At 37.0% G+C, this 18,327-nt stretch overlaps 1 protein-coding gene across 11 annotated transcripts in view; it reads left to right on the plus strand.

Moving 5' to 3' along the window:
* Window positions 1–18,327, plus strand: part of DLG2 (discs large MAGUK scaffold protein 2) — a 2,048,212-nt gene that overhangs the window by 1,257,797 nt on the left and 772,088 nt on the right. For 2 of the 11 annotated variants that reach the window (XM_032641322.1, XM_032641320.1), the window contains exon 1: window positions 12,015–12,144. The exons of 7 other annotated variants lie outside the window; for them this stretch is intronic. In XM_032641322.1, the coding sequence (XP_032497213.1) occupies window positions 12,040–12,144 (105 nt within the window). In that variant the 5' untranslated portion in view covers window positions 12,015–12,039. Of the gene's footprint in view, window positions 1–12,014; window positions 12,145–18,327 lie in introns of those variants that run through there. 2 more of the 11 variants (XM_032641324.1, XM_032641325.1) reach the window with 1 other exon arrangement.

The raw sequence follows: 18,327 nt of genomic DNA on the forward strand, positions 1-18,327 counted from the left end.
CCCTCTCCTTCCATGTGAAATAGACCAATAAGATATTTCTGAGTGTTTGTGCTTGTGCGCGTGTGTGTGGGAGAGGGAACGGGAGAGAAAGAGAGATGAGGGGGAGGAAAGGAGAGAGGTGGAGATAAGGGAGAAAGAAAAGAGAAAAAGGGAGTGGGAGAGGTAGGGAAGGAGAGAGAGGCTGAGACAGAGAGACACTTATGCAAACAGACTAAAAGATGTTGCTACCCAGTGGAGATGTATCGATTAGAGGAAGGAAATGAGAGGGCAGACTTCCAGGGAGCTTTACTTTAGGGCCATTTTGATATCTTAAAAAGAGTTGAGACAAGAAGTGAATCTGTAAAAAAAAATTCTTTGGTGTTAACAGAGCAAAAGAATATTCCTAAGAAGACCAATGCTTTAGTCCTGGCCCTGCCACTGTCTAATTGCATAATCATAGGTACATCAGTCTGGGTCTCAGTTTCCTATCTGTAAAATGGGCACAACCATACCAGCCTCATGGGATTGTTTTAAGAATCAAATGAAATACTTATATGATAAAGAAAAGGTAATGGAGATCAGATTCTTGAAGTGCTTATGAACTAGTGAAATGATAAATATCTGACATATGGACAGAGCTTAGCATTACACAGAAATAAAAATATGTTTAGGTAAAGAAGAAAGTTAATAGCTAATGGTTATTTATCGGGTACTTATTTTATGTTAGTCACATAAGCCGACTCATTTAATCTTCACAACAACCACATGGCATAAATACCATTCTCAAACCCATTTTACAGAAGAGAAAACTGAGGTCCAGCATGTAGAGTCACCTGATCAAGGTCAGACAGTTAGTTAAAAAGCCGTCTAGCTAGGATTCTAGCCCAGGAAATCTGACTCCAGATCTTATACTCTTAACTATCCTCTCTGCCTCTTCCATGAGCTGGGAAGGAATAGGCATTGGTTGCAGAGAAGCCCTTTGCTGCCAGTAAGGAGATTCTACCACCACAAAGCCCACCAACACAGTTCCTCTCCATGGCTGAAGGGCACCTCTGTGTCAGGTATACCTCCCAACAGTGTACCCTCCCCTCCCTCAGCTACTTCCATATTGGCTATCAAAGCACTTAGGCCATTAAAAAACGTTTGGAAAAAAAAAAATTGAGTAACTGTGCTGTATAAATCCTGCTTTTCAAAACCTTGGAAAATAGAAGTGTATTAGGCATGTTGAAAGTGCAGTTTAGAAGACTTTCTATTTCCAGCTGAGACTTTTCTGCTTGGGTATGCTTAAGCAACATGGAAATAAAAGATTTCAATCAGGTATCCTTAGAAGTTCTTTCACGTTCTAGTTAATTCGGCAATGCCTACGTTAAGATCAGAGTATCTTAACCTGTCATGTGATTATTTTTCTCTAGGCCGTTTACTAGCGTGGACCACAAGGCTAAGCGTACCATAAAAGCAAACTCGTTCCCGAGAGTTACTGATTTTTTTTCCCCTCTTGCATTCCTATGACAACACGAGAAGCCCTAACCACCTCCCTCTTGTATTTAATATGCCGTGATTTTTAAAAAGCATCGTAGTGAGGCGTCACCGTAAGCCACTGTGAGGCCCTGAGCATTTCAGCCTTTGAGACGGTGCTAGGTCGATATTACTCCTGCACATACTGCAAGGACAAAATGCAGTGGAGAACTTGGAAGGGAGAGAGCTTAAGTAACCTGAGAAGGTTCAAAAATGGTAATGGTAGTAAACTGATCTATGCTGGTAAGAACTGAGCGTGGTAAAACCTAAGTTCAAGTCCCGTATCAGCCGTTTATTGATAGTGTGATTTGCATGCCTGTCATTTAACCATTCAGTGTACCTGTTACCTCAGTTTAAAGTGGCTGTGTTAATTCTGTCTATACATACACCATAAGGTTTTTGCAATAACCAAATTCATTCATTTATTCAACATTAAACGTTCATTAAACACCTATCTCATCGCTAGACACTGTACGTACAGGTGTAAAATGATAAACAAAAGAACTCTTCTCTATCCATAATAGGGTAGTCCAACAATAATCTAGAAGTCACAAAAAAGATTTATAAACTAGGTTCTATGAAAATCTATGATGGAATATCCTGATCAAGGTCTAGGGCAGAGGCTATTAACTGGGTATGATTTTGTCCCCCCAGGGGACATTTGGCAATGCTTGGAGACCTATTCGGTTGTCACAACTCGGGGAGAGGAGTGCTACTGGCATCTAGTGGGTATAGGACAGGGATACTGCTAAGCCACCTACAATGCACAGTAGAACTGAGATTTGAAGGATAAGTGGGAGATAATTCTGGAGAAGAGGTGGGAGAAGATTTGAGGCAGGGTAACTAGCACTGACATGAGAATGCACTTCATCATAGCCTAAGTGCTAGGAGCAGGCCTGTGGGGCTGGGGAAAGGAGTGGGGGGAGGTAGCACAAGATGACATTGGTGAAAGACCAAGGGGTGGGACCGTGCAGGGCCGGGAGGGTCATGATGAAGTGGATATTGTGGGTTCCTGTACATCTGCCTTGAGCAACTGAGTGGAAGAAGCTGGGATTTACCGGATGAGGAAATGAAAGAGAAGCAGATTTGAGGGGGAGGAAGGAGGATAGAGCTCAGAGTTTGAAGGCGTTTCCGTCTGAGATGTCTGTGAGATATTTGAGTGCAGATGACCAGCAGGCAGCAGGATATCCAATTCAGGAAAGAAATCTGGGCCAAGAATATAAATGAGGTATCCATTGGCATACTAATATTTAAATGAGTAAAAAGAGAGAGGGTAAAAAGTAAAAGGAAAGAGAATTCCTAGCTGTGAAAGTGCTTTGTCTTTCGAAATATGCTTTACACATATAAGGAATTCCTGTTGTTATAAACATCAAGTACAGTGCTTTTAACATCCATCCATTTATTTAACAAACCTTTGCTCTCCTTTGTTATATGCTAGGTAATGTGCTAGGGCCTGGGGTAAAAAGATGAATAAGATTGACCTTGCTCTCAGAAGGAGTCAAGAAAGCAAGTGGGTGGAGGGGAGACAGAAAATTCTTTTCTTTTTTTAACCTTTTATTTTATATTGGAGTATAGGTGAAAAACAATGTTGTGTTAGTTTCAGGCGTACAGCAAAGTGACTCAGTTATGCATAACACATGTATCTCTTCTTTTTCAAATCCTTTTCCTATTTATGTTGTTACATAATATTGAGCAGAGTTCCCTGTGCTATACAGTAGGTCCTTGTTGGTTAGACAGTAAATTCTTAATACTGTCCTGTAAATGAGTTTGTGTAGCTTTCCTTCTGTCAGGAGAGTCCAGAGGAGAAGGGCTGAGGTCTCTTGAAGTGGGCAAAGATGAGGAAGACAGATTTGATCTGCCCCGTAGTTCTATCCCGGGTTGGCCCTAGCTTTAACTCTGGCCTGAGGTTTACATGCTGTGACCTGGCATTCGGTAGAACTACGTTCAAAGAAGACCTGTTGCCCTGCCTGCTTCAGTCAGCTTCTCTGGGATCCTCTGCTTTCTCTCCCTTATAGAACTGGGCTTATGATTCCAGACTGCAGAGTATACGGAATAGCACTTTACCACAATGACTTGCATCTCTTAAGCACATATGAAATATACTGACTGATTGATCAAATATATAGCACACTTCTCTATTGTAAGAATTCTGGTATCCCACAGGTCATATCATGCCCTCTGGAACACTATTGCATACAGTAAAAGTTCATGCTCTCTTTTATTTTGGTAAAGTCGCATGAGTCTTACCCCATCAAAAAAAACAAGTGTCACTCTTCTTAAATAGGAGAAAATGGGTCAGATATGAGCTTTTGATAAGAGCCATGGCCAAACTCACCAGAGATCTTTGGAAATACAGAAGATTTGGGTAAATATACTAACATATGTTTTTGAAGTTTTAATATGCTTTTATCTATTTTAGGCCCTATTAATAAAAATAATATCAAGTGAACACTGAAAGAGTCTGTGATGTTCCAGGCTCTGTGCTGGCGCTGACTGTACACTGGCTTCGCTTTTCTGATCCTACAGTTTACTTGGGGAGACTAGAGATTAAAAGTAAATAAATAAATATATTCCAAATTAAGATAGGAACCGTGAAGGAAAGAAACAGGGTTCAGGGAGAAAGAACATTAGGAGGATACACACTTAGACTGGGGTGTGGTTGTCAGGAAAGGTGAATCTGCAAGTACCTAAGTATTTTCCGATCAGTGGTCAAACGTGTGTTGAACAAAGAGCCAAAAAATATGAATTTATCTTAGGTCTTCTTTCTTTATTACTTACTTACTATTTAATTCTTACTTATTAAATAAGTTAAAATAAAGTAATTTCACAAAGAATAACAGCGATAACTGTATGCTAGGCTCTGCTCTAAAGTTTTATAAATATTAACTCATTTAATCCTCAACAGTCCTATGAGATAAGTACTGTTATCATCTCTATTTTATACATGAGCAACGGGAGCAAAGGAGAAACTAAGGAACTTGTCCAAGGTCACATGGCTGGTACATGGTGAAGCAAGTTACATTAGCCTCTGTGGACCTATTTATCTGTAAATTGAGAATAATACTTTCATGGGAATAAGATGGGTGCTGCATGGGAAAGTAATTTTTTAAGAAGTACAATGGTAGATTTCTATCTTTATAATTTTAGTACCAATTACAATGTCACTATTACAATGATGTAGGCTCTGAATGTGCAATATTATGAGGAAACCAGAAATGTTAAGATGGAGGAGCCTACCCTCAAGAGTTTACTGTCTTACTAGAGAGATTATCAGCATACACGATAATGTACAATTCAAAATTGCATGGGATATTTTTGCTAAATTTAAGGCCATAGTTGTAAACGCTTAGTTGAGAGAAAAATGGGATTGTTGAGGATTAAAATCTATCCATAGATCACTGAATTATAGCTCTGAAGGACACTTGAGAGATGATTGAGTCTAACGTCTGTATTTTGTAGATGAGTAATTGAAGCTTGTCAAAGCAAAACGACTGAACCAAGGTCTTACTGCTTATTAGGGCAAGAATCATAACAAAGAGTAAGGCCCCTGGATATGAAATCTCAGCCCTTTCCTCTAGTTAAACTTTTTTATATTCTTTGCTTCCCTTCCTGCGGGAAGGTCAGTGCTTTCTAACCCCCTCTCCACCGTGGACAGATGGATCAAACTACAAGATTAAAACATTAAATGATAACAGAAATTGTCACTTTGGATCAAGTCCAGGAGATTGAGACATCCTGAGGGTTTTTCTAGGAACTTTTTAAGGAAATTTAAAAAATGGCTTCAGTGAAGTCTATTGATATTCCTTCCATCTGCACATATTTAAGATGTACAAATTGATGTTTTGACATATGAAACCATCCGTTCACGATAATGAACATATCCTTCACCCTCAAAAGTTTCTTCATGCCTCTTTGTAATCTCTTCATCCAACTCCCTCCCCCTGCCCATTGTACCTCCCCATTCCCAGTTTCTCCTTTCTATCCCTATAGGTTAGCCTGCACTTTCTATAATTTTATATAAATGGGACCATACAGTGTGTATTATTTCTCTTCTTTCATTCAGCATAATTATTTTTAGATTCATCCATGTGTTATGTGTATCAATAGGTCATTCCTTTTTGGTGCTGAATAGTATTCCATTGTTTGGATATATCACAATTCACTTATCCACTCACCTGTGGTTTCCAGTTTTTCGCTATTACAAATAAAACTGCTATAAATATTTGCATGTAAGTCTTCGAATAAACATATGCTTTCATTTCTCTCGGATAAATATCTAGGATTAGAATGGCTAAATCATGCTAGATACATGTTTAAGTTTTCAAGAACCACTGAACTGTTTCCAAAGGGAAAGTAGCATTTATATTCCCACGAACAGTGTATGAGAAGTCCAGTCTTCCACATCTTTACCAATTCTTGATATGGTCCGTCTTTTTTAATATCATTCATTCTAATAATTAGTGTATTTTAATTTTTATTTCTCTAGTAAATCACAGTGTTGATACTCCTCCACATGCTTGTTTGATACATATATATCTTCATTGATGGTGTCTGTTAAAATGTTTTGCTCATTTTTAATTGGATTGTTTTATTGAGTTTTGAGAGTTCTTTATATACTTTAGAAACAAATCCTATGTTAAATATATAGTTTATAAGTTTTGCTTGCGTTCTATGACTTGTCTTTTCATTCTCTTAACAGTATTTCAAGAAACAAAATTTCCCATTTGTTGATGTCCAATTTTTCAATTTTTTTCTCTTATGGTTGTGCTTTTGGTGTTGTATCTAACCCTTAGATCAGAAAGATTTTCTATGTTTTCTTTTAGAAGTTTTATTTAGGCTTTGCATGTAGGTCTATAATCTATTTTGAGTTTATATGTAGTTAAGAGGTATACATCAAAGTTTGTTATTTTGTATATGGATAGCTAATTGTTCCAACATCATTTGTTGAAAAGATTACCTTTTCTTTATTGAACTGCCCTTGCACCTTTGTTGAAAATCAGTTTGCTGTCAATGTGTGGGTTGATTCCTGGAGTGTCTATTCTGTTCCATTTGTTCTGTGCTATTCCAAGTTGTTTTGGCTACTCTAAATTCTTTGAATTTCCATATGATTTTAGAATTGGCTTGTCAGTTTCTCTAGAGCAAACAAATAAGCAAAAAAACAAATAACTTTGTTGGGGTTTTGACTGGGTATGCATTGCACTGAACCTATAAATTAATTTTCAGTGTATGACATCTTAAAAATAGTGAGTCTTATTACCCAGGAACTTCATATCTCTCCATTTATATGTCTTTAATTTCACTGAGGAAAGGTTTGTGGTTTTATAAATTTATCCCTAAGTATTTTATATTTTTTATAAATTTATTTTTTTTCACCTTCCATTTATTTATTGCTAGTAAAGAGAACTACAGTTGGTTCTTGTATACTGATCTTGTATTCTGCAGCCTTGCTGAACTCATTTATAAATTCTAAAGTTTACTTTAGATTCTATGAGATTTTCTACATAGACAGTTATGTCAAATATAAAGAAAGATACTTTTATTTTTTCCTTTCCAATATTTATGTCTTTTTCTTGACTTGTTAACTGTCTACAACCTTCTAGACAATGCTGAACAGAAGTGGTGAAAAGAGACATCCTTATCTTGTCCTGAGATTTTTTTTTTTCTTATCCAGGAATTGATACTGGATTTTGCAAAATGTTTTCTCTGTGCCTATTGACCATATGGTTGGTTAGTTGTTTGGTTATTTTCTTTAAATGTTTGTAATATGATGAATTATATTAAGTCATTTTCAGAGGTTAAACCTATTTGATTATGATGCGTTACCCCCTTTATATATTGGTGGATTCAATTTGCTAAAATTTGTTTAGAACTTTTTTCATATATACTAATGAGGGCATATGAATATTTCCTTTTCTTGTAATATCTTCATCTGGCTTGGTACCAGGGTAATGCTGTCCTCAAAAAACAAGTTGTGAAGTATTTTTTCCTCTTCAGTTCTCTGAAAGAATTCGTATAGAATTATTCTTTTTTCCTTAAATAAAATTCATGAGAAGGCATCTAGGCCTGGGGTTTCCTGGTGGTTAGGTTTTTAATTAAAAATTCCATATCTTTAATAGATATATGGTATGGCTATTTAGTGTAGTTATTTTTCTTGAGTGACCTTTGGTAGTTTACATCTCTCAAGGAATTTGTTCCATATACGGTGTCAAATTTATTGGCATAAAGTGGTTTTTGAGATTTCCTTATTAGCCCGTTAATGGCTGCAGAATCCGTAGTGACGCAACCTCTCTTATTTCTGATTTTGATAATTTATTTCTTCTCTCTTTCCTCACTAGTCTTGCTAGAGGGTTATAAATTTTATTGATATTCTCAAAAAAACTAGCTGTTAGTTTTATTTATTTTCTCTATTTTCCCTTCTAATCTTTTAACTTTTCTGCTTTGTGATTTTAATTTGCTATATTTTTTTATTTTAATAAGGTGCAAGCTGAGATCATTAATTTGAGACCTTCTTTCTTTTCAAATATAGGTGTTTAGTGATATATATGTTCCCTTAACTACTGCTTTAAAGACATCTAACAAATGTTGATATGTCGTGGCTTTATTTCATTCAGTTCAAAATGCGTTCTAACTTACTTTTGATTTCTTTGACCAATGGTTATTTAAAAGTGTGTGATTTAGTTGTAAAATATTTTGGGAATTTTCAGAAATTGTTCTATTGTTGATATCTAACTTAATTTTACTATGATCAGAGAATATGTTTTCTTTGACCTGAATCCTTTTAAATGTATTAAAATTTGACTTATGGCTCAGAATATGTTCTACCTTGGTAAATGTTCCATGAGCACTTGAAAAGAATGCTGTTGTAGGGTGAAATGTTTTTTAAAGGTATACTAGCCTAATTCGATGGATGGTTTTGTAAAGGTTTGCTATATCCTTATAGATTTTGCCTGCTTATTCTATTAATTATTCAGAGTAGGATAATAAAATCACCAACTATAATCATGAATTTCACTATTTCTCCTTGTTGCTTTGGTTTCTCCAGAAAACCAATTTTATATCCTCAATTCATCAAGTCCACTGGGTTCCAACTGGATCCACTCTCCTGCAATGTGGCCTAGACATTCAAGGTTGTAAAAGGGGCAATCATAAGACTTACCTTGTTTGTTTCCTGTCTCTTAGAGTTCACTACTTTTTGTTCTCTGATGTCCATTTTTGAAACTCATTGTTTCATATATTTTGTTCAGTTTTTTTTTTTTTCCAGATAGGAATGTAAATCTAAGCCCTGTTACTCCATTTTTATTGTCATGAAGTTATATTTAAACCAATCACTAGCAGAAAGCATTCAAATGCAGACCTTTTGAGCATGGCAATAGTACCAACCATATAAAAGGTACTTTCAGACACTCTGAGGCCTGTAATCCAATTTAGAGCATGGCCGTATATTTAGATATGATGGACATATGGCCTAGTGACTAAGGGTTTAACAGAAAAATGGTAGCCATTACATATCAGGCATTGTGCTAGCAGGAAAAAAAATACGTACAACATTCTACTTTGCGGGCACAGGCAAATGCACACTGAGTGGTTCTTGAAGCAGAGAATTGAAATTATATAATATTTGTCTTTGTACTGTGTGTTTCTAGCACAGTGCTTAGCACATAGTAGAGCTCAGTAAATGTTTGTTAAACTGAGCAAAATTGAATTATGTCAAATATTAGATCAGGTAAGACTCGTGGTGGACTCTATTTGAATACCAAAGGTAATAGACTTTAGAACTTATAGAAGTGATGGGGCATGAGTGCAAAACACGCTATATGCACCTAATAAAAACTAAATAATTAAGCAATATGGCCTAAATGATTGAGCCACCTAAAGCCTCCAAAAGTATATCAATATTCCTATTTTAAAGAATGAGGACTAAATATATGAAATTTACTATCTCATGAGGTTTAGTTTCCCCGAATTTATGCACACTGATGCTCTAAGAATTAGTTAAAGCTAAGATTGATTAGCATTAGGAATAGGAAGCTACTGACTTTTTATTCAAGAGTAATAATTTTATTCAATAATTGTTACTTGGCTCCAGTAACAATCTTGAGTATTAACCCTTCTTGGTGTCATGTTCTTTCCAAAACACCAGTAATGATCTTTCCCACTCTGTACCTTTGTTCTACCTTTTCTTACTCAGGAATGTCCCCGATCTATCTCTGCATGTCCAAATTTTACCCTAACTTCAAGCTCTGGCTAAGTGCTAAATCTTCTGGAAGCTGCCCTAATTTTCCCAGTTAATGTAACTTTTCTTTTTCATTGTTTTGTGAATAGTTTATACTACCTCTTTTATGGCACTTATCCTTTTTTAACTTGTCTTTTTGTTATTTGTGCCCATGTATCATCCCTTCAGTTAAACTCTAAGTTCCTTAAAGACAAAATCAACATCTGATATCCATTTGCCCGTAATACAATGAAAAAGTATAGCACATGGGAGATGCTTGATATGCTTGTTGGACCAACAAATAAATGAATGAATGCATGACTCCAGGGGCATTTTTTATGTAGAGGTCCTACATGCAGAGACTGTGGATTCTCTACCCTTTTGTGAAAGAGTAGGAAAGAAGGACCTTTTAAAAGGTGCTGCTTAAATGAAAAGCAGAAGGGATCTGTCGAAGAAGAGATAGAAGTAGTCCAAGGCATGACAGAAGACCCAGAGGTTGGGGTCTGGAATAATGATGAACATTTGCTCAGGGAATTCAGAAAGAATAGATTAGAATTTTGGAGGATAACTTAGAAAGCAACTTTTATTTTCCTGCTGTTTGATAAATATGGAACATCTACTAATGAAGGAATATTTTCTGGGAGTTGTGGGCTGGCTGGTTGACAGTGCATGAGGGAGAAGCATGTGACTGGGGCAGATAGAAGAGTATAAGGGCAGGAATGAAGGCAGAGGAGGGACTGTGGGTGTGAGCTGAACAGAACACCATGAATGAGAAAAAGAGAAGGTTGGTTGAATTGATATGGAAAAATGAACTGTCTAGTGGCAATAACCTCATGGTGTGTACTCATGAAATATTAAGGAAAAACAATCTCCTTACAAATTAGCCCAGGTAGAAATTTTGAAAGATCAATTCTACTTGCAGTTCCTTCAATTCCAAATTGAAAAGTAATTGAGACAAGGGGAAAACTTTGCCTTTGAGACTTTCACACCACCAAGTCATTAGTATGAACTAATCCACCATCACCAGGGTACAAATGCAGAAAAACTAGGTAACCCAAATCATGAAGCTCTTCTAAAAATAATACAGCAAAAATCCTTCATTTATGTTATCACACTGTTTCCTACAGTTTGTACCTTGTTTTACACTCCTTGGATTTTCTAGGTCAATTAAAAGCACAATTTATTCATTATGCTGTGTGTTGCCCTCAGTTTACCCCTTACCTCTAGAAATACTTGAATAAATATCCCCATTGTTGGCTGTGTAACTAGCCCTGAGAGCATAGATTCCTTTGGAACTTCAAGCACCTTACAAGGTGCATTACCACCTGCCTCGAGGATCCCACAGAGTCTGTGGGGGAGGGAGGAGGTTAGTAGAGCCTTACCTTGTAGGCTTAAGTTAAGGAACACTCAGAATGTGTTGCTATATTCTGTTGTTCAGATTTTATTTAGTGCTTATACCTTTTTTGTTAAAGTGTGCAAGCAATTTCTCTGGGATTAACACGTTCCAATTATGTGTAGCCCACTCTCAGTTCCCAAGAATATGTGAAGGTTCAATTCTCCTGGCATTATTTATGTAAATTCTACCTGGAAGAAGAAATAAATGTGACTCTTACCTAATATATAAGACAAGAGAAAGACCTTCTAATTACTCTTAAATTTTAATATAAATATTTGACTGCATTTTATGCTCACGAACTTTCTGGCTAGTCTTTAGAAATAATCCCAGATAAATAACTGTAGTTAATAAAGGCAGTAATACTCTCTAGATGGAAAATATATCACATCTAGATCATAACTAAACTGAGAGGCGAGTTGGATATATTAAATGACACTGTGAGAACGCATGTGTTTCACACAGAGCCGACAAGTGTACACACCTGCCTATGTACATATATGTGCATATGTAACCCACCCCTTCAATTTTACTACTTTTCACAAGCTGCTCAAATTCTACCTCCATGGCCTGCCACCCAGATCTTCTGGTGGAAATATTTTTTTACATCTCTCTCCCTCCTACTTCTTTCCCCCCACACACTTATGGTATGTGCAGTTTCGCCAGACCCATGTAAAGACAGGGGAACACTGATGGGATTGCTTTTCACAAGTGTGGGAATGAAAATCCTTCCCAATGAAAACATCTGTCTCTGTTCAAGTCATGCCCAGTTATCCCCCAAAAGAAATGTTCTGATTAACATTTTTTTTTTTTTAAGTCTTAAGATAGCAGTTTGTGTAGCAGATCTAATTAAGAAGTTTATGTAACAGATCTGCAGGGTTTTTTTTTCCTCCTTCAACTGGGTTCTTTGAGCTCAGTTTGAGTGTTACTAGCTTTCGCCATGCAGCGGCAAAGTGCTTCCCGGGCTGAAAATTATCAGCTTCTGTGGGATACTATTGCTTCCTTAAAACAATGTGAACAAGCTATGCAACATGCATTTATACCGGTAAGGAAAATTTCCTTTTATTTTCCTAGGGATTCTTTTCTTTTTCTCCTATTTTTTCCTTTATAGCTATAGATAAATGGCATGTATTCTATGTATTTAAAGATGTGGTATCTTCTCTGTAGTTCTTGTTTGGGATAAACATGTCTCTTTTTGCTCTGTGTGAAATCTGAATTATTAATATGGTCAAATATTGATCAGTGAGAAAGAGTAAACAGCGGTCCAAGCAAACTTATCCCACTGAAGATAGTAGGTTCTAATAGTAACATGTACTAAAGAAAGGGCACAAGATTGATATTCTTCATATTAATATTTGAAACAGCTTACAGTGTATGTTTCCTGGTTGGTTCCCCCAAAGTACTTAGAATGGCTTGAATATCTTTTGCAGTGGGTTTGATACATAGATCAGGAAGCCAAAAGTTAGTTCTTACGTTTCGATTCTTTGCTTATCCAAGTAAAATCTACCATAAAACCTCTTCTGAAAAGCGATTGTTCCTTTAGTAGTAACATTACTACTTAGAGATTTGTAAAAATGGCTTAGAAATTTGTAAAAAAAAAAAAAAAAAGTGCATAGATATATAAAATCAATTAATTGAGTCAGTGCCATTGTGTTTTCCATTGCAGATATAATATTTGTGCTTATAATTGTCCAGCTAGAACCAGGCTGGCTACATTTGATAGGCTGAGGTGGGGTAAACGGGACTTGGAAGAAGAATATAAAAATATTTGCTTCTTTAAATAGATCTGTTTTGAAGGATGGAGATAATCTATTAGAAATAAGAGAACACTCTTAAAAATTAAGACCTGCAAAAAATTATTTGGAATTCCTTAAGAAAAACATTATTTCTGACATAGAAATAGTTGGATTCAATCTTCTTTGAAATTCAAGTTATTTTCAAGTGGCTCAAGTCAGATGCCATATTTTTGTCTGTAACTGGGGACTCACCTGTTTCAAAGACTGTACTATGTTTAAAGTTCTTCTCATTGAATACTATTCTCTAATCGGATCTCTGTAAGTTGATCTTAATTGTTGAAGACATAAAACATAAATTTTTGCAAGGATTTAAAACACTAATGGTGGGAAGCTTTCGAAATCAGATTAAGTTATAATTATTCTACTCTGAACTGCAATCTGCTGTGTATAGTTTGCTTCTCCTATCTTTATTAAACTCTTCCTCCTTTGTTTTAACAAGAAGATTATGATACCCCTTGTGAAGCTCATGTGTCTCCTCCTTCGTAGAGCTTTCTCTGGCTAGGCAGAATTATTTTCTTCTATCTCGGTTCCTTGCATGCACCACTGATTTATCACCCAACATATTTTATTGTAAGTGTTTTCTTTTCTGTCTCTCTAATTATATTGTAACTTCTTGGAGCTAAGGAGGAAAGGAAAGTAAGTTGGAGAAAGGAACTGATATTTGTTTCTTTTCTTATTTTCCTGTCTCGAACTCTTTGAATATAGGCAGCATCTATTCCTAGGGTCTAACAGTGTTTGGCAAAACAAAGAGTGCTTGGTGAACATGTGAGGAATGAATGAAATCAACTAATGAGAGTCTCCAGTTCCAGCATTTCTAGTTACTACGTGGCAGTTTTCATCACCAGCTTTGTCTATACTGACCTCATAAAATTATTTCTATTCAGATACATCTGGAGATAACAAAAAACCTTGACTAAAGCATTGCCATGGGGTGATGGTGGGAGTGGTAGTGTGTTAGTGCAGGAGGTAGACCTTTATGGGAAAAAGTAGCCTTGGATTCAATTCCCATGGTCCATGGGCTACTCTTCTTCTATTCTCGTGTCTGTTTCCCCATACTGCAGGCATTCACATAGACGTATTCAAGTTTTATTCAGGTTTACTTCATTTTGACTGCTCTAAATCTTTTTCCAGCAGGTATCAGGAACTTGCCAGTCTCTCAACTCTCCTCAAATTTCTTCCAAGTCTTGCATTAAATGTATCATTATGTCATCATAATTTTACAAGGACTGCTTTTAGAAAACATAGACATTATTAAAATATTACTATCAGTTGAGAATAATTCTGTTTAAATTGAGCCTCAGTTTATTTCATTGTTAGAATATATAATTTAGAGCTCAGGAAAAGGACTTCATTTATTCCATATTTTATGTACTTTTTAAGCCCAGTGATATGTACTTCATACACACACACACACACACACACACACACACACACATACACATACATGAATATGTGGCGTTCTTGGCTAATGATGCCCTTCATTATTTAGGATATCCAAATAAGTCCTTAAAACACACATCTTTACAATGATGCATTAAGCACGTTAAGGAAATGAAAAACTATATTGACTCAGTCAGTTGCCTCCTTTAGAATAGACCTGGTTATCTTTTAAAATAAAGTACTTGGAAATGAATAGTATGTAGGAAGTGTAGACATACACTGATGTAGCTGATCTTAGAAACACTGACCTGAAAACTTCACAAGCTGTCTGTGCATCTCCTGTGAGTGAGGATTACTAACACATCATTAGAATACAGAGCCACCTAGATGGTCTGGACCATCTCTCACGTGTGCAATAAGCCATAGATCACAAGTGGTTTTCCAGTCAGTGCAGTTCCGTGTACTAATAATAAACCTGACATAAAATCTCAAGCTGTAATACAGTCTTCCCCAGAGAACCTCCACATACAGCCTAAAATATACACTGGAGAGGGGAAACTTAAAGCAGCTGTTACCTGGATAATGTACTGCCCAAAACAGTCTGTAGAAAGAAGGAAGACAAATTATAGACTCTCGAAGTTTCAGTATTTGATTTCACATAACAGATCATGCCCTGTAATGATGAGGTGATCAAATCTGGATTCTCAGGCAGGTTCATCTTCTTGACCCAAGAGCCTTGAGTATAAAACAGCAATGCAGAATTTCCCACATCTTTAGCATAAGTGCCGGCCAACGTAACCTAAATATTTATTGAATGAATGACTAAGAAAAAGCTCTCTCATGAAGTCCTAAAAATTAGTTCCATCAGTGGAGCTGTAAGAGCATCCTTCTAGATAGTCAGTATCTTTGTATATCAGCAGATCAAAGGCTTTGCTGTTTTATCACTCAAATGAGCGGATGTGCTTGTAAAAAACTGTCCCATATTTAGTAGTTATTTTCATAGAGACTTGCCTGTGTTTCTATTCACTTATTAGTTCATTCACTTCACTCAGATTTTATTGAGCCCCTACTGTGTTCTAGGCATGGTCCTAGGCACAGGATAAGGACCTGAAGGTACACTTCAACTTCTTTGTGACACCATCACTTTGGAATAGAGACTGCATTACCCCTTGCCCAAATGGTACCTTACTGTCTTTTGTTGCCATGAACAAAGTTGATTTTCCCTACGCTGGTGGTCATCATGTTTGGATTTGGTCTAATGTGAGGTTCATGCAGCTTGCCAAGCATTGGTTCAAATACTAAAATGAATAAATCAGGAGAATCCCTGAGGATACTTACATGGAATTCTGCCCACCGGGAATTTTCAAATGGACACACAAATCACTCTAACACCAGATAAAAAGTGTTGAGTCCCTTAAGTACCCATGAATTACCATAGGAGTTAAGAAAAGGGGTGCCAGGCTTCGTGGAAGGGTATCTCAGCTGAGTTGTGAAGATCAAATAGAATTTTGATATGTAGTCATGATGGAGGAAGAGGGCATTCCAAGTAGAAAGGAATAGTAAAGGTACTTACTAACGGTGTAATCGTGGTTCGTTTTCCATCTGATCATTCACTTAACCAATATTTATCAGATACTTTTTATGTATCAGAAACTGTGTAATATGCCTAGGCATATAGCAATAAGTAGCACAAGTTCAAACCCTACCCTGAGGGCGTTTACATTCAAATGGATGAGACAAACATTAAATGAATAGTTACATATACATCTGTACTGCACACTTGAATCCTATCCTGTGAGTTCTTCATAGCATTTCTCACAATTGTAACTTAATATTGCACATATACATACACGTATATATATCTATTATCAGAATAGTACAGCAACTGTAGATATTTTGCAAAGCCACTACAAACAAAACAAATAATTATTCTTTCCCAAATATTTTGTAGTCTTAAAACACTTGTTAATTTCCTTAGCAAACAGTTAGTGCATCCTGTCTGACACCTGCTGGACTTGGTACTTTAGTATAAAAGTGATAGTATTTATTGAGCACCTATTGTGTGTCACGTACTGTTCTAAACCCTTCCCATATTATTTCACTCAGTTCTGTCAACAGCTCTCTGATGTGGGCACTCTCATTTCCATTTTACAAAGTTTACAGAGGTTAAGTAACTTCCTCATGATCCCATAGCTAATAAATGGAAAGGCCAGGCCTTGAAACTAGTTATCTGGCTCCAGAGCCCATCTTCTTAACAGGTTCACTAGAATAAGGAGAAAACCACTGAAACCAAAACACCTGCAGCACAGCATGCTAAAAGCAGTAATCAAGGGATATACAAACCACAGTAAATGCAGCCAGGTGGGAGTGATCCATCTGCTTGGAATGGAGAGGAAAGATGACCAAGGAAGACTGAAAAGAGGAGAGAAGTCTTTGGATGGTTTTAAAGTAGTGGTTTATCACATGAAGGAGGCTGCAACAGTATGTGCGAAGGCACTTAGGCCTGAAAGAACAGTATGGAGTGAGGGATATTTATCAACTTTCCTCAAGTCCTGATCTTCCTCTTTGAGCATTCGGAAGGAATGTTGGGAACAACAAGGATGAGAGTTGGGTCATTTATTTAAGGTAAAGATCCTGTAGGTCAATCAGAAAGGAAGAACTGAATACTTATGGAGCCTTAGAAGAAAATCTCCGCCCACAGGTTAACACCTGTCTATGCCCGGAACTGAGGAAATATACATGGAGAAGCAGGAAAAGCTTGTGCACAAATATGAGAGAATGAAACAAATGTAGAAAGAGAAAAGAAAATAAGAAACCAAGTGGTCCCAAAGAAGGATAATGAGAGAGATGAGTCTGCCAGAAATGGTGAGAGGTTGGGAGAGGCTGGACTGTGGCTTCCTGGGTCCCTCAGAACTCCCAGTTCTTAGTTCCTATCTATCAAGTGCCTGACTGCTGAGCTTCTTCCCCTTTTAACCAGATATGTTCACATTTTGCCTAAACTAGTGCAAGTGGCTTTCTGTTCCCTGCAACCAGAGAACCTTCTTTACAGCAGGGACTGGTTAGTGGCTAGTGGTCCAGGGACAGGATCCATCCCTACACGAAAGGGCAGAACAACAGCTGGAGAAAAGGTGAGCAAATCGACAGAGTACATTAAGCTTCAAGGTGAAGTTCCATCCTTCAAGACTTAACTCACATCCCCTTCCGTGAGACTTACCTCATACTATGTAACCAAATGATATGCCTTCTCCCTCATTATTTCAACCCTGATTAACACTCCTTGAAGAAAACTAATAAGAGTAGGAAACCTACTTCCACATGGCTTTAGTCTATACTTTCTCCTTTAATCATCGCAGTACCAATATGAAATGGCCCCAATATTATTGTCTCCATTTTAGAGGATCAGTACCTTGTTTAAAATCATATAGATGCTAAGACCAGGAGAGAAACCAGGCCTTCTGACCCTAATCCCGCCTGCCTTTCTCCTTCACACCCACCGTGGTACTTTGCCCTGTTTCTCTTGTGATGTTTCTCTGCTTTGTATTAGAAGCATTCGGGGGATTTCTCTCGTTTCCACAGGACACTGTAAACTCTTTGCAGAGCAAAACCATGTGTTTCCTCTTCCTAGATTCTGCAGCCCCAAGTACAGTGCCTTAAATATGATGTTTCCTAAACAAATCTGTATGGGCTGATTAATACTTAAACTGTAAGAACTTAGGCAGCGGTGAGATGATAATGAGGAAATAATTCTTCTTGTCTCAAATACGTCCTCGAAACCTGTCTCCTCAGCTCAACCATCCCTTCCACAGACCCTGCCCCCAGCCCCTGAATGTCAAATTTGAACCATCGTAAGCTCAGGTCAGCTCTAAATAGGATTTGTTCAATGATGAGTTTCAGTCCTAGTTCATGGTGTTCCAAGTGTGTTTTGTCCTTTCTGGATTCTAAATATTACTTGACTCATCCTCCTCAATCATGCCAGATGCCTTTTTCTATTTCATTCCTCTTAGCCTTACTTTGCACTTCTGTCTAGTAATACCCCAGTTTTTAGTCTATTT

Source organism: Phocoena sinus, chromosome 8 (genome assembly GCF_008692025.1).
Source record: "Phocoena sinus isolate mPhoSin1 chromosome 8, mPhoSin1.pri, whole genome shotgun sequence".
NCBI lineage: Eukaryota > Metazoa > Chordata > Mammalia > Artiodactyla > Phocoenidae > Phocoena > Phocoena sinus.